The sequence below is a fragment of the Nicotiana sylvestris genome, chromosome 7 (genome assembly GCF_000393655.2).
Source record: "Nicotiana sylvestris chromosome 7, ASM39365v2, whole genome shotgun sequence".
Classification (NCBI taxonomy): domain Eukaryota; kingdom Viridiplantae; phylum Streptophyta; class Magnoliopsida; order Solanales; family Solanaceae; genus Nicotiana; species Nicotiana sylvestris.
The window spans coordinates 170,400,493-170,416,818 of NC_091063.1; the positions used below are offsets into that span (position 1 = coordinate 170,400,493).

At 40.5% G+C, this 16,326-nt stretch overlaps 1 protein-coding gene across 1 annotated transcript; it reads left to right on the forward strand.

The window, feature by feature from the left end:
* Positions 1 to 7,163: 7,163 nt before the first annotated feature.
* LOC138874130 (uncharacterized) lies at positions 7,164 to 9,001 on the forward strand. Its single transcript, XM_070152633.1, has 2 exons — positions 7,164 to 7,315; positions 7,642 to 9,001. The coding sequence occupies exons 1-2, from the start codon at positions 7,164 to 7,166 to the stop codon at positions 8,999 to 9,001; spliced, it is 1,512 nt and encodes a 503-aa protein (XP_070008734.1).
* The last annotated feature ends 7,325 nt before the right edge of the window (positions 9,002 to 16,326 follow it).

Genomic DNA, 16,326 nt, shown 5'->3' on the forward strand with positions numbered 1-16,326 from the left:
TTCAGGAGTTATTTAAAAATAAGAAAAAGGGAAGTATTGAATAAAAAAAATAAAAGTAAAAGTAGGTGGAATTCTATTTTAAAAAGTAAAAGAAAGTAGAAAATTAAAAAAAATAAAAGTAAAGTCTTGTGGAAATTTTAATAAAATAAAAAGTAAAAGAAAGTTGGAATTAAAAAATAAATATAAAGGTATCTGAAAATTAAAAAAAATTAAAGTAAAATAAAGTAGCATTTTTAAAAGAAAAGCAAAAGAAAGTGGATTGTTTTTTTAAGAAAAGTTAAATAAGTGGAATTCTCTTTTAAAAAGTAAAAAAAAAAAGTGGGATTTTAAATAAGATAAAAGTAATTAAAGTTGGAATATAAAAAATAAAAGTAAAGAAAGGTGTGATTTCTTTTTATAAAAAAATAAAAGCAATTTGTAAGTGGGATTTCGTTTAATTAAAAAATAATAAAATAATAAAATATTTTTAAAAAAAAATCTGAAAAATCTCGAAAATTTTTCTATAAATAGAAGAGAAAATTTGAGAAGAAGGAAAAAAAAAAGAAAAAAAAAGAGAGGGGGAGGAGAGAAATTTAGGTTGAAAATTTTTATTAAATTTTTCTTTCAACATTTCGGGCCTTGAATCTTGGATTTGAAGAAGAATTGATAGAGATTTTGTTGTTGCTGTTGTATTGACTCTACAACTTTCAAATTTTATTCATTTGAATTCACTCTCTTGTAGGTATGTAATTCAAGCTCTTGAGTTAAAAAATGTCGGAGCATCTTTATTGAAGCAGAAGCAAATTGATTTGGTTCTTTTGATAAAGTTTCTTTCGTATTTGATCTGTTCGCATGAATGATGTTTCTTTGATTGAGTGAATTGAGATTTGCAAATGTTAACGTTATTTTAGTATGTTCATGACTCTGTCTCGTTTTTGTTTTTGTTTTTCTTTATTATTTTTTTACTTTTTTTTATTTTTCTTGGCTCATGACTTGTAACCAGCAGGTATTATTTTGTTTACATTTAGATTTCAAGCCCATGTAGCACCATGGTCATATTTTGAAATTTAAAGAAGTATGTGAAGTTGAACAATTTGTCAACATTAAGATGTAAAAAAAATAGATTGCGTTAGCGGAAGGATCTTATCTTCAATTTATGTTATTGGCTGCATATTTTCTTAAATTAACCATGTGAAGATTCAACTTTCTCTGCTTCAAAATGGTACTGTAGAAGTTATAGTGGTGATATTACAACTTTCTCTTTAGCATAGTGTTAAATAAATTAATTACTTTAAGTGTTCTTTGTTATAATCAAGTTTAAAATGCATTTTTTGTATGCCCATGTTTGTTTTGTTCCTTCTGGTTCATCCGAATAATTCTCAGCATGGTTTTTTTTTGTGCTCATATGGTCATTTAAGATTCATTATTTTGTTATAAAATTTTGTTAGTTTCTTTCTAGAATTTGAAAACGAAAGTCGGTCTTTTGAAGATGATATGGAGATGAACCCAAAGCTGGCATCTGTCTTTTGTTATTTTCACATAAATGCCAACTCCACCTTTCTGAATTGTAGTATGCTATAACAAAAGGCTCCAGTGATATACATGTAGCTAACACATTTCTTTAGGCCTTTTGTACTTATCAATTTATACCACTCCATCCACAATAAAACCTCAAAACTCATGGCCCTCATTTAATTAATCTTAAATCCTTAGAATTCGAGGCATGCCATTTAGCGAATTTTCTATGGCCCTCACAAAGTTGAAAAATGCATAGTTGCTTTAGGCGCGTAATTTAAAATTACCTTCCTAAACTCGGGTGTGTATTTCATGTGACCCAAATCCAAATCCCAACAACGTTAAATAAAATGTGTCGTGGACCGCGGGTGCATTTATGTGACGTGGTTCAAGACATTTTTTAAATGACATTGCAATCATCCTAAAAAATGAATAAGAGCGGTTAATAAGTTAAAATTGAACCATAGGCTAAAACATGTATTAAAATCAGATAATATGCCAATTATAACAGTTGAGCAACCGTGCTAGAACCACGAAACCCGGGAATGCCTAACACCTTCTCCCGGGTTAACAGAATTCCTTACCCGAATTTTTGTGTTCGCGGACTGTAAAACAGAGTCAATCTTTTCCTCGATTCGGGATTTGAACCGGTGACTTGGGACACCATAAATTATCCCAAGTGGCGACTCTGAATTTTTAATAATAAATGAATCCCGTTTCGATTGTCACTTTAAGTTGGAAAAAAAACTCCCTTATACCCTTTTCGGTGTGTAGGAAAAAAGGAGGTGTGACAGCTCTGGTGACTCTGCTGGGGACGTGAACCCAAAACTTCTGGTTCAGGGTTCATAATTCGAGCTTAGATGAATTGTTATATTTGGCTTTATTTATTATCTGATTACATGTTTGGGCCTAATGTGCTAAATATTGCTTTTACCGCTTTGATACTATTTGAACTGTATATAAACTGCTATGAAACCCTTATCTTCTCATCTTCGGGGATGTGCTCGCTGGTCGAGACTCCCTATTTTGTTAGTGTCATACCTTGAAATAAGAAAGAGGCTCGGACAAGTTACTAAGCCGGCTGGCCTTTTGGTTCCCGGTACGTAGCCCCCTCCTCGGCTCGAGTTGTCCGCTCGGGTACACAGTCTAGAACATATACCCAGGTTTTGAACCTACAATAACTCAACCTCATACCGGATCCCTAGTAGGAACGTTTGTTTACATCATGTGCATTTGACTTTGGAGACTCAACATAGGGGTTGGGTCTGTCTAGGACAGGTCTACCCAAAATGAAAAGACCATCCTGATGCATCTTACTCTACCCAAAATGAAAAGACCATCCTGATGCATCTTACTTGCTACTTGTGCATTCATTTGCTTCGGATTTGCATGTTGATCGGCTCATAGAGAAAAAGTTGAAAAGAAAAATGTGGGGACTGAGAGAGATAATTGTCTGTTTTTGAAAACCAATGTCCAAAACATACCGAAACTCTGCCAAAATTTTGAAACAAAAAAGAGAAATTTTTTGTGAAAAAAGAAGAAAAAAAAAAGTTGGTTTTTGTTTTGTCAGAATTGCCTGAACTAAGCCAGTTTGATTTTCGCCGGATGTGGGATACGTAGGCAACCCCCATCGGATCCAACTTTCCGTTTGCAAAAATAGCCCAAAAGAACAAAAAAATTTATTTTATTTTAAATAAGCAGGGTGATGCCATTTTTGTCTAAAATAGCCGAATGTCCCCAAAAGGACGCCGGGAGGCTGTTTTAGCAAGAACAACCACCTTTGGTCTCTTTTTCGAATTTTTGGCCGGTTAGCAAGCACAGCCTTAAAATCTTCTCCCAGGAAGTGCTGAAAGGCCGTATTTGCAAAGTCGGGTTTTATTTTTGAAATGACAATTTCAAAAATTAACTTTTCTTGAGTTAAATGAGTTATGATTTTGCTTAATCACTATAATAAATGTTCAGAATGAGCACAAGTCAAAATTTGTCAATAACAGTCATGAACAAGATCCCTTTGGAGCTGTGTATGTGGTGGGAAGATCTGGGTAATCAGGGCAAGATAAGGTCAATCTATACTTGGGAGGACTCACCGGGTTGTTGAAGATCAGGCCTAGAGGGGACATCATAAAGGCATTGGTTACATTCTGGGACCCGACCCACAACGTTTTTCGTTTCTCAGATTTTGAACTCACCCCAACTCTGGAAGAAATAGCCGGATGTATTGGGAGCACTGAAGTTCCTCTGAGACACAAGTATCTGGTTGCTCCAAGAGTCGTCGCTGTGGACAGATTCCTAGATTCCTTAAAGATAAGCAGGGGGTCTATAACCCAGATTTGGCCGCAGGATTTTCCACTCCGCAGTTTATATACTAAAGATACGGTCACATAGGAGAGTTTAACAATCCAGAAACAAAATTTGTAGCAAAGGGAACTGCCTCAAATGGGAAGAACACAGGTGTTTTGCTTTTATGGTGGTCTTCTTGGGACTTCTGGTGTTTCCTAGGAAAGATGGAAATATCGACATACGAATAGCTGGGGTTGTCAACACTTTGCTTACTCAGGCTAAAAGCACCCTCGCACCCATGATAATAGCTGAAATCTTCCGCGCTCTCACAGCCTACAAAGCCGGAGGAGACTTTTTTGAGGGGTGAAACTTGTTGCTGCAGATGTGGATGATTGAACATGTATGACGTCGTCCTCAATTCCTGAGTTATGGGTCGACAGAGAAAACTGCATAGAGGAATTTTATGCGAGGGTTGATGGGATCAGCTTGCCAGAAAGGGTTATAGAATAGGTATCACATCTCCGTTCCATCAGTGCAAGTCAAATAGAGTGGACGTTTGGGTGGCTTCCCGTAGATGAGATCATATACATGCCAGCTACCGGGCCTCATTTCCTTTTGATAGGTCTCAGGAGTATCCAGCCTTATGCCCCATACCGGGTTTTGAGACAATTCGGATATCAAATGGTTCCCAGGGATGAAGACATTAGTCGCCATGTGGTCGAGATTGGTCCCAATGGTCAGTTTCATGAAGCAGCAGTCCGCCAAATTTTGAGCAAATGTCAGTACTTGACGGCGAACACTCGAGTGCGTGATTTGTCTAGAGGTGAAGTTGCACCAGGATATCTTGCCTGGTATAAAAGGGAAGTTGAGTTTGAAAGGCCGAGCAAAATACCTCATCTTCAAGAATTTGTCGGAGCATCACAAGAGCAATGAGATTGGTTGGCCAAAGAAAATGAGTACAGAGCCACTATAGGCAGGCTAGAAAAGCAAGTCATGGACCTTCGGTTTGAGAATGGTTTGCAAGCCGCCACGGATGAAGGCGAGAAGAAAAAGCTAACTCAGGAAAATGAAGCCCTCAAAGCCCAAATTCAGAAAATGAGAACAACTGATAGAAACTTGGAAAGAAGCCGAGCGGATGAAAGGCTTATAAGCAGTCTGAAAAAGAAAGCCCTTGAGTGTCAAGATGACCTGGAAAATTCTGAGGTCAACCTAGCCAAAGTCAGGGCACAATGGGCAAAGTAGGCGAAAGAGCGGGCAAAGTTTGTACAACAAATGAAAAGAAAGTATGAAGGGACAATCACCAGCCTGAAGAGAAAAATGACTACCCTCGAGAATGAAGCAGCCAAGCAAGCCAAGGACTTCAAGGCTGATAGGGAACACTGTTATGATTTGATGGCTCAGATGAAGGAAGAAATGCAACAATTGTAAAATCAATATCTCCACGACACTTAGGTGTTAGAAGCCCGGAATCAACAGGTCGGGCGTCTGCTTCAGGAAGCTAGAATCCGAGAGCGGGTCAGAGTCATTGCAGACTACATTGTTGTGAAATACCAAGCATGTGAGGATATGAATCGCACCACTTTCTTCGCGGCAGTGATGATGTTTGTCCGACAGATAATGAGTGACTTGGAGAGGCTTCAAATATATCTTGCATATAGGCCCATGGTGAGACCGAATGATGTCCCGCGGGCCCCAGGAGCATTTGAGGCATTAATGTATTCGTGATTTTTTTTTACTTGAGTCTGTATTTTCTTTCTGTTAAAGTCTGTTAGTTTCTTTTGATTCTGTTAGTTTTTGAGTCGTTATAATCAAAGTATTTGCTTTTTGAAAATCCCAAAAATGTTTTATTACTTATTTTTACACTTATACCCCAGAACTACGCTCGGTCTGATTCATGCGGGGTCATGATACGTAGGCAATCTCCATAGGATTCGACCATAACCAAAAGAAAAGAGAAAGAAAATAAGAAACCGTGAGAAGGAAACAAAATAAGAAAGGGAAATGAGAGAATAAAAAAACAAAGAGAAGTCAAAAAAAGAAAGGCAAGAAAAAAAGAGAAAAAAAAAGAGAAAAAAGGAAGTTGCACATGGAAATAAGGAAAAGCCGGGATGACACAAGTAATCGAGCAAATACATGATATAAATTATTAATTACTTAGGTGCATTGCATTCCACAAATATGCGGTTACCAATCTGTTAAGCTCTAATCACTAATGAGTTTGTTGTTGATGCTGTAGAACTAAGGCAGGTGGTTAGTTTGTTGAGCATTCTGGCAACCCATCCATAAAACACCAGGTCCAAAGGCGAATTGATCATGTCTAACCAAGAACTTGATGTGAATAGCATCGATCCTTCAAGAGAGGTGGAAGAATTGGATGTTAATTCGATGAAAGAAGAGATGTATAAGTTGAAGCAGCAGATGGCCGAAATGTACCAGGCCTGGGCAAAAGGGAAACCACCACCAGCTTACCCCGCCAACCCTGCTTTCATCCTGCCATTGACTCAAACCCAGGAACATCCTGATGTTGATTCATCTATAGGATTTCCTATTTACCATCACTACCAAGGCACCACCTCCCAAACCCCGCAAGCTCCACCACCCAAACCAGTTCTGTACCTCCACCAGCCACTCCTGTCTTTGTAGCACCACCGCCTGCTACAATTCACCAATCCTCCAGCGAGCCTTTATTCCAGGCTCATGACAACCAGTATTATCCCCCTGAGCCCACTTTCAAAGCTCCGGAACCCTATTCTTACACTCCTCGTTTCGATCTTCCTGTGGAAGCTAAGAAACCGTCCAAAAATCCCGAACAGGAGGAGATGTTCAGGAAAGTTAAAAGCTTAGAACAGTCATTCAGGGACATGTGGGGGTTGGGAGGTCAAGTAAGTGTGGCTTACAAAGACCTATGTCTTTTTCCAGATGTGCAATTGCCGGTAGGGTTTAAGATGCCCAAGTTTGATTTGTACGATGGGCACGGTGATCCAATAGCGCACTTGAGAGGGTTTTGTAGCAAAATTAGGGGAGCTGGAGGGAAGGATGAATTGCTAATGGCATAGTTCAGTCAAAGTTTGAGTGGTTCAGCGTCGGAATGGTATACTTGGCAAGATCACGGAAGATGGTACACATGGGATAATCTAGCCCAGGCATTTGCTTGTCACTTCCAGTACAATCTCGAGGTCATTTCGGATCGACTGTCCTTGACAAAACTTGAGAAAAAGTACAGTGAAATTTTCAGAGAGTATGGTTTCCGTTGGAGAGAGCAAGCAGCGAGGGTTGACCCTTCAATGAAAGAAAGTGAAATGGTGGATTATTTCCTGCAAACCATGGAGCCCACTTATTTCAGTCATCTGGTATCGGCTGTAGGCAAATCCTTCAACGAAGTGGTGAAAATGGGGGGCATGATAGAAGAAGGGCTCAAGTCGAATAAAATCATGAGCTATTCGGTTATTAAGGCAACCACTCAGGCTATTCAGGGCAGCGCGAGAGGAATAATTGGGAAAAAGAAGAGAGAGGATGTGGCGACAATTGATTCAGGAGCTTGGTTCAGACCTAGAGGATCATCTTACCACTATAATCAGCCTTGACCCCACCACCGAACTTACCCTCACACCCAGTATAATCCACCCCAACACTATTACCCCCACCAGAACCTCATTTTTCTGTCCACCATGCCCAAACATACAACCAACCTCCTGCCCACGTGCAATGGCGTGCGCCCATTCCCCAAAACACTTATCCACCACCACGAGCCTACCGAAACCCTCCTGGACCAAGTTTCCGGCCTAATCAAGCATTTAAGGATGAAAGGTTGCAGAAAAAGAAAACCTTTACTCCATTGGAAAAGTCATATACCGGTTTATTCCACAGGCTAAGACAACTGGACATGCTGAGGCCGATACAGTCCAAATTGCCAAATCCTCCCCCAAAAAATCTGGATTATTCTGTAAGCTGTGAATATTGTTCTGGTACTCCAGGTCATGACACGGAGAAGTGCTGGCACCTAAAAAGTGCTATCCAGGAGCTCATTAATACTAATAGAATTGAAGTTCAAGCTCTAGAGGCGCCCAATATCAACCGGAATCCGATGCCAACCCACCAAGAGACAAATATGATTGAAATAATGCATAAGGGAGGGGAGCCCAAGAAGCCTTCACAGACCGTCATGATGATTCGGTCCAATGGGGTCAAGCCAATTGAACAACCAACAAGTGAAAGATCAATGCTCAAGTCGAGCAAAACGCACGGTGAACCATCTATGGCAGTTAAGAAGAGGTTTTCAAGTGATGTGGCAGAAAAACAAGAAAGGGTGAAAGTGGTTGTGCCAGGAGTGGCAAGCAGACCTATTGTAATTGTGGAGGGTGCCCACGTAGATCATGTCATTATTAAGCCGGTAACCCAGTTACTGATAGTCAATAACAGGGCTATTCCGTGGAATTATGAATGGGTGACAGTGACTTATAAAGGGAAAGAAGTTAAAGAAGAAGTCTGTGAGACCCAGGGTTTGACTCATTTGGGGAGATGCTTTGCCCCCGAGGAGTTAAGAAAAGCTAAAGATAACCCAGTATTAGTGAAGAAAGTTGTAACTAAAGAAGAGGCAGAGGAATTCTTGAGAAAGATGAAGATGCAAGACTATTCTATCGTGGAACAATTAAAAAAGACGTCTGCTCAGATTTCAATATTGACATTGTTAATCCACTCAGACGAGCATCGTCGAGCCTTAATGAAAATTCTGAATGAGGCTCATGTTCCCGATAAAATCTCAGTGAATCATCTGGAAAAGATAGCCAACAAAATCTTTGAAGTGAACAGAGTCACTTTTTCTGACGAGGAATTGCATGTAGAAGGTACTGAGCACAACAAAGCTCTTTACCTTATGGTGAAATGTGAGGACTCCATGGCTACTCGGGTATTGGTCAATAACGGTTCCAGTGCGAACATTTGCCCTCTCTCCACTCTGAGCAAGTTGAAAGTAGAAGATGAGAGGATTCATAAGAATAGTATCTGCGTGCGGGGATTTGATGGCGGAGGCAAAGATTCAATTGGGGATATAGTACTAGAGCTGACAATAGGGACAGTTGAGTTCACAATAGAGTTCCAGGTGCTAGACATACAGGTGCTAGACATAGTTGTTTCCTACAATCTTCTGTTAGGTCGACCATGGATTCACGCAGATAATGCAGTCCCATCAACATTACACCAGATAGTCAAATTTGAATGGGATAGATAGGAAATAGTTGTGCACGACGAAGATAATTTGTGCGCTCATAGCAATGTCGTTGTGCCGTTTATTGAAATGGAAGATGACAAGGGGATGTGGGTCTACTAGGTTTTTGACCCGATGTTGGTCGAGAAAGTTCCAGAGGGGAAACACATTCCAAATCCGAAGATAACCGCCACATCAGTCAGGGTGGCCTTTGAAATGTTGAAGAATGGTTTTGTACCAGACAAAGGTTTGGGTTCATCTCTACAGGCTATCATACAACCGGTGTCCCTCCCTAAAAACTTAGGAACATTTGGCCTGGGATTCAAGCCCACAGCCGCAGACATAAAAAGAGCCAGGAAATAGGAACAGAGGGCATGGGTCCTTCCAAAGTCGATCCCATGTTTTTCCAGATCATTTGTCAAGTCCGGTATCAGAAGTCGCCTAGTAACAGCAATTCCTAGTTCTGTGATTGATCCTGACAAGGAATTAATTGAAAAATTCGAGAATTGTTCGACGATGTAAACATGGTGGAAATTGGAGAAGGTTCTAGCAACGCGGAAGTGCAATTTGTCGAGCCAAAAACAAAGCTTAATAATTGGAAGGCTACTCCTCTCCCCACTCGGAATGAGTTTTGGTAGTTTTTATTTTGATTTTCCTTCAGTTTGTCTGGGTTATTCCAGGGTTGTAATCCAGATTGTTATCTTTTAGTCTGTTTGAGTGTGCAAACCTTGTTATCTTTTATCATTCAATGAAATGCAATCTCCCTTTCTTCATCATTCCTGATAGTTTTTCTTTTTGTTTTTCTTTTCTTTTCTGTACAGTTCTTTTTCGTTGGTTCTAATGACATGGTATGCATGAGGAATCCTCAGCCCAGTCTTAAACATCAATCTGATTTTGAAATAATAATTCAAGAAGTAAAGTGTGATGACGAATCAGAATATGATGAGGATTGGACTTTTGAAGAGATTATTAAGGAATTAAATCACTTTGAAGGAAGACCCAAACCCAACCTGAATGATACATAATCCATCAATTTAGGGGACGCAGATAATATCAGAGAGACTAAAATAAGCGTCCACCTTGAACCAAAGATCAGGGAAAAGATAATCAAAGCACTGATTGGATACAAAGATATTTTTGCATGGTCATATGACGACATGCCAGGTTTGAGCACTGATTTGGTGGTCCACAAATTACCCATTGACCCGGCATTCCCTCCCATCAAGAAAAAATAAGAAAGTTCAAACTAATATGAGTGTGAAGATTAAGGAAGAAATCACCAAGCAGTTGGACGCAAAGGTCATTTGGGTCACACGATATCCCATTTGATTAGCTAATGTTGTGCCAGTACCAAAGAAGGACGGCAAGATCAGAGTATGTGTTGATTACCACAATCTCAACAAAGCAGGTCCAAAGGATAATTTCCCACTACCCAATATCCACATTTTGATCGATAATTGCGCCAAGCGTGAAATTAGATCTTTTGTGGATTGCTATGCAGGGTATCACCAGATTTTAATGAATGAAAAAGATGTGGAAAAGAAAACATTCATCACATCATGGGGAACTTATTGCTACCGAGTACTGCCATTTGGTTTGAAAAATGTTGGGGCAACTTACATCAGGGCAATGACTACTGTGTTCCATGATATGATACACAAGGAGATTGAGGTATACGTAGATGATGTAATCATAAAGTCGAAGCAGCAGGCCGACCACGTTGGAGATTTGAGGAAATTTTTCCAGAGGCTTCGCAGGTACAACCTCAAACTTAACCCTGCCGAGTGCGCATTTGGTGTTCCATCCAGAAAATTGTTGGGATTCATAGTCGAGGCATTGAGTTGGACCCGTCAAAGATCAAAGCTATCCAAGAATTGCCGCCTCCGAGGATCAAGACTGAGGTGATGAGTCTGTTAGGGAGGTTGAACTACATCAACAGGTTTACTGCTCAGCTCACGGCAACTTGTGAGCCTATTTTCAAGTTGCTGAAGAAGGATGTTGCGTTCTAGTGGACTGATGAGTGTCAAGAAGAATTTGATAAGATAAAAGGATACTTGTCAAACCCACATGTGTTGGTTCCACCAGAACCAGGGAGACTTTGATTCTTTACTTGACAGTCCTGGAAAATTCATTTGGTTGTGTATTGGGTCAGTATGACATCACTGGCAGGAAGGAACAAGCCATCTACTATCTTAGCAAGAAGTTCACGACTTATGAGGTTAAGTACACTCACCTGAAAAGGACATGTTACGCCCTAACTTGGGTAGCACAGAAATAGAAACATTATTTGTCATCTTACACTACTTACCTCATTTCGCGCTTGGATCCGTTGAAGTATATCTTTCAAAAGCCTATGCCCACAGGAAGATTTGCGAAGTGGCAGATTATGCTCACGGAGTTTGACATCATCTATGTGACTCGGACCGCGATGAAAGCCCAAGCATTGTCCGATCATTTGGCTGAGAACCTGGTCGATAAAGAGTACGAGCCATTGAGAACTTATTTTCCCGATAAAGAGGTGATGCATATCGACGAACTGGAGCAGATTGAAAAACCAGGTTGAAAACTTTTCTTTGATGGGGCTGCCAACATGAAAGGAGTTGGAATAGGGGCTGTGCTTATTTCTGAAACAGTGCATCACTATCCTGTTACAGCTCAGCTTCGTTTCTATTGTACCAACAATATGGCTGAGTACGAGCCATGCATTTTGGGTTTAAGGCTAGCTGCAGACATGGATGTCTAGGAAGTCTTGGTCTTTGGAGACTCAGATCTTCTGGTGCACCAGATTCAAGGAGAATGGGAAATACGAGATTTAAAGCTCATACCATACCGACAATGTTTGCATGATCTTTGTCAACGATTTCGATCAGTAGAGTTCAGGCATATTCCAAGGGTCCAGAATGAGGTGGCCGATGCTTTGGCTACCTTGGCATCAATGTTGCACCATTCGGACAAAGCTTATGTCGATCCTCTACATATTCAAGTCAGCATTCTTATTGTAACATGGTCGAAGAAAAACTTGATGGTGAACCGTGGTGCCATGATATCAGGGAGTACATCAGAATGGGGGTATATCCGGTGCAAGCCATGGGGGATCAAAAGAGAACAATTCGATGGTTGGGAAGTGGATTTTTCTTTAGTGGACGAGTTTTGTATAAAAGAACACCAGACCTTGGATTGTTAAGATGCATAGATGCTAGACAAGCTACGACTGTTATATCCGAAGTATATTCGGGAGTCTGCTGACCATATATGAGCGGATATGTGTTGGCGAAGAAAATTCTCCGAGCAGGTTACTATTGGCTCGCCATGGAGCGAGATTGTATCAGTTTTGTGCGCAAATGTCATCAGCTCCAGATACACAGAGATTTGATTCATTCTCCACCATCGGAATTGCACACAATGTCAGCACCATGGCCTTTCGTTGCTTGGGGCATGGATGTCATTGGACTAATTGAGCCAGTAGCATCCAGTGGGCACAGGTTCATTCTGGTAGCCATTAATTATTTCACCAAGTGGGTTGAGGCTAAAACTTTCAAGTTTGTAACCAAGAAAGCAGTGGTTGATTTTGTTCACTCAAATATCATCTGTCGATTTGGAATCCCAAAGGTGATCATCACGGATAATGGTGCTAATCTTAATAGTAATTTGATGAAAGAGGTATGTCAACAGTTTAAGATTACACATCGCAATTCCACCCCATATCGTCCCAAGGCGAATGGAGCAGTCGAGGCAGCTAACAAAAACATAAAGATACTTCGGAAAATGGTAGAAGGTTCCAGGCAATGGCATGAAAAATTACCATTTGCGTTGTTGGGTTATCGCACTACTATCCGCACTTCAGTAGGTGCAACTCCTTGCTTATTGGTATATGGCACTGAAGCAGTGATACCTGCGGAAGTTGAAATCTCGTCTCTTCGGATTGTCGCTGAGGCTGAGATTAATGATGATGAGTGGGTCAAAACCCGTTTAGAGCAGTTGAGTTTGATTGATGAAAAAAGATTGGCAGGAGTGTGCCATGGACAGTTATATCAAAAGAGAATGGCGAGAGCGTACAACAAAAAGGTGTGTTCCCAAAAGTTTGAAGTGGGTCAGCAAGTATTAAAGTGCATCTTTCCACACCAGGCCGAAGCAAAGGGCAAGTTCGCCCCAAATTGGCAAGGGCCTTTCATTGTAACAAAAGTGTTGTCCAATGGTGCTTTGTATCTAACAGATATCGAAGGCAAATGTGTAGACATGGCTATCAATTCTGATGCAGTCAAGAGATATTATGTATGATTTCTTTGGTTCAATTGTGGATTGTTTGTACTTGGCATTGTTTCGAAGATTGGAATGACGAAGGCAATTTGTTCTGCTATCTAAACACTCTATCCTTTGTTTCCCCTTTTGAGCCTTATTTATTTTATTTCATACCCCTCTTTTGGAATCAATAACGAAAAAGAGAGAAAAAAAAAGAAAAGAAAAGAAGCGAAAAGAGAAAATACAAGAAAATAAAGAAATTCAGGTGTGAACTACGTTTGACCTGATTCCTGTTAAGGATACATAGGCAACCTCACGGCTCGGTTATATCATATCAAAATAAAAATCAAAAATCCCCAAGCAAGAAACTGGGGCAGAAGTTGTGATTGTGATAAGAGATCAGATTCCAAAAGTTGTAATTTTGACCCATTTAAGTTGCTTTGAGCCTTTTTAATACCCTTTTCTTTCCAAACATATCCAAAGAGCCCACATTGTCGTCCAAAGAAAGACCTCCCGATCAGTCTTCGAGAGATGCCAAGTCAAGCAAGTAAAGAGGATTCATATCAAGGGCAACACTCCAGTTTAAGCAAGAGAAATCAAAAAATGAGAGAGTCTTATTGGTGAAAACCCTCGTGGCACCATGAGGCGACGAAAGCTAAGAGAAAGTAAAAATGAGAGAGTCTTATTGGTGAAAACCTTAACGGGAACCATGAGGCGACAAGGAATTGAGGAATGAACAAATGAGAGAGGTTTGTCGGTGAAAACCCTTCAGGGCACTGCAAGCCGAACAAGGTCTGTAAGCTGGCGGAAAGTAAACATCGGGTTGCGGAGATCTTGAGCACAAAGTAAAACAATTGGAAAAGTGATTGGTTAAATAGACTGGGTTGATTAATCCAAAATGCATACCATGATTATTGGTGCCAATTACTCCACTCAGATAAGTTTCTTTTTCTCTCTCCAACAATCATCCAAATTTGGATTTTCTTCTTTATTCTTAATTCTCAAAATCGTCGCATTTCATTGCTGTTAATTTTACTCCTCTAAAGCTCTTTCAAGGTTAGCCTTGTTTCAACAAATAAGAAGGAATTTCAAAGTTTATTACCAGTTTCAAAATTGCACAAAGCAAAATGCGACTAAGACATGCCAGAGATAGTGTGATGAAAAGTGGGACATAGAGTGTAAGCAAAAGTTAAATCGATGAAATGGTTCAATAATGTCGCGGGAGATGCAGAGGTCAGAAATGAAAAACAACGGTTGGGATGTAGAGCACTCAGATCATCTAGGGTCCTGGGGTTAAGGATAAATCAGAAGGTCAAACAATTCTCGTCCGGCTCAAGGCAGCCAGTCAAAGCAAAGCATGACAAAGGAAGAACCACCTTCAGCAAGAATACCACAACTAACCACCACGTTTTAAACTGACAAGATTTTTCTTCGATTTGAAACAGGGGCAAAAATTTAATTTATTTCGGAGAAATCCTACGTGAAGAAAGAGCAAGTACCAAGCAGGTTTGATCGCAAAGTTCTCAGGACCCTCCTGGAAAATCAGACTTAGTTTAAAATTCAAAATAATCATGAGTAGCAAAATCTAGCATAAATGTACCCCAAAGGAATATAAGCGGAACTTCGAAGTTTGCATGCTTGAGGTAGGATTCACTAGAAATTTTCAGGACCCTCCTGAATAATGGGACCTAGCTTTAAGAATTCCATTAGATAACAAGATTTAGCGTAAGTTCTACTATAAGGGAGTATAATTTAGCCCTAAAAATGTCACTCTTAAGATAAAACTTGATTTTGATTTTCAGGACCCTCCTGGATAATGATATGAGTTTTAAGACTGTCTTAGATAACAAGATTCAACAGAAGTCATACCTTTAGAAGATATAATGTAGCTTTGAAACAGACATTTTACTAGAAGTTCTCAGGACCCTCCTGGATAATGGGATCTAGCTTTCAAATTCTTATAAATATTTGATAACATGATTCAATTGACACTCACGGATATGCCCGACTACCAAACTGGGGCAGAAAATTTTCTTTTGTTTTGTCTATTTTGTGGAAGTCAGGTGCCCATTTGAAGAGCAGGGAAGGACAACACTAGTTTCAAAGAATAGAAAGTAGTTCATACCCAAGCAATCAGGAACCCGCCTGGAGAAACAAGGGAGGACAAGTCAAAGAAAAGTAGTTTCAAGAAGAAGACAGTTCAAGTTTCAGCAATCAGGCGCCCACCTGGAAAGCAAGGGAATACAGTTCAAGTTTTGGCAATCAGGCGCCCACCTGGAGAGCAAGGGAATACAATTCCAGTTTTGGCAATTAGGCACCCACCTGGAGAGCAAGGGAATAAAATTCAAGTTTTGGCAATCAGGCGCCCACCTGGAGAACAAGGGAATACAATTCAAGTTTTGGTAATCAGGCGCCCACCTGGAGAACAAGGGAATACGATTCAAGTTTTGGTAATCAGGCGCCCACCTAGAGAACAAGGGAATACGGTTTAAGTTTTCGGAAATCAGGCGCCACCTGGAGAACAAGGGAATACAGTTTAAGTTTTCGGAAATCAGGCGCCCACCTGGAGAAGAAGGGAATACGATTCAAGTTTTGGTAACCAGGCACCCACCTGGAGAACAAGGGAATACAGTTTAAGTTTTCGGCAATCAGGCGCCCACCTGGAGAGCAAGGGAATACAATTCCAGTTTTGGCAATCAGGCGCCCACCTGGAGAGAAAGGGAATACAATTCAAGTTTTGGCAATCAGGCGCCCACCTGGAGAGCAAGGGAATACAATTCAAGTTTTGGCAATCAGGCACCCACCTGGAGAACAAGGGAATATAATTCAAGTTTTGGCAATCAGGCGCCCACTTGGAGAACAAGGGAATATGATTCAAGTTTTGGTAATCAGGCGCCCACCTGGAGAACAAGGGAATACGGTTTAAGTTTTTGTAAATCAGGTGCCCACCTGGAGAACAAGGGGATACAATTCAAGTTTTGGTAACCAGGCACCCACCTGGAGAACAAGGGAATACAGTTTAAGTTTTCGGCAATCAGGCACCCACCTGGAGAGCAAGGGAATACAATTCAAGTTTTGGCAATCAGGCGCCAACCTGGAGAGCAAAGGAA

Excerpts from the sequence above, each read along its gene's own strand:
- LOC138874130 (XM_070152633.1), top strand. The coding sequence starts at position 7,164 with ATGGGGGGCATGATAGAAGAAGGGCTCAAGTCGAATAAAATCATGAGC. Across the intron at positions 7,316-7,641 it reads ACAATTGATTCAGGAGCTTG|GCTAAGACAACTGGACATGC; the intron begins GTTCAGACCTAG and ends TTTATTCCACAG.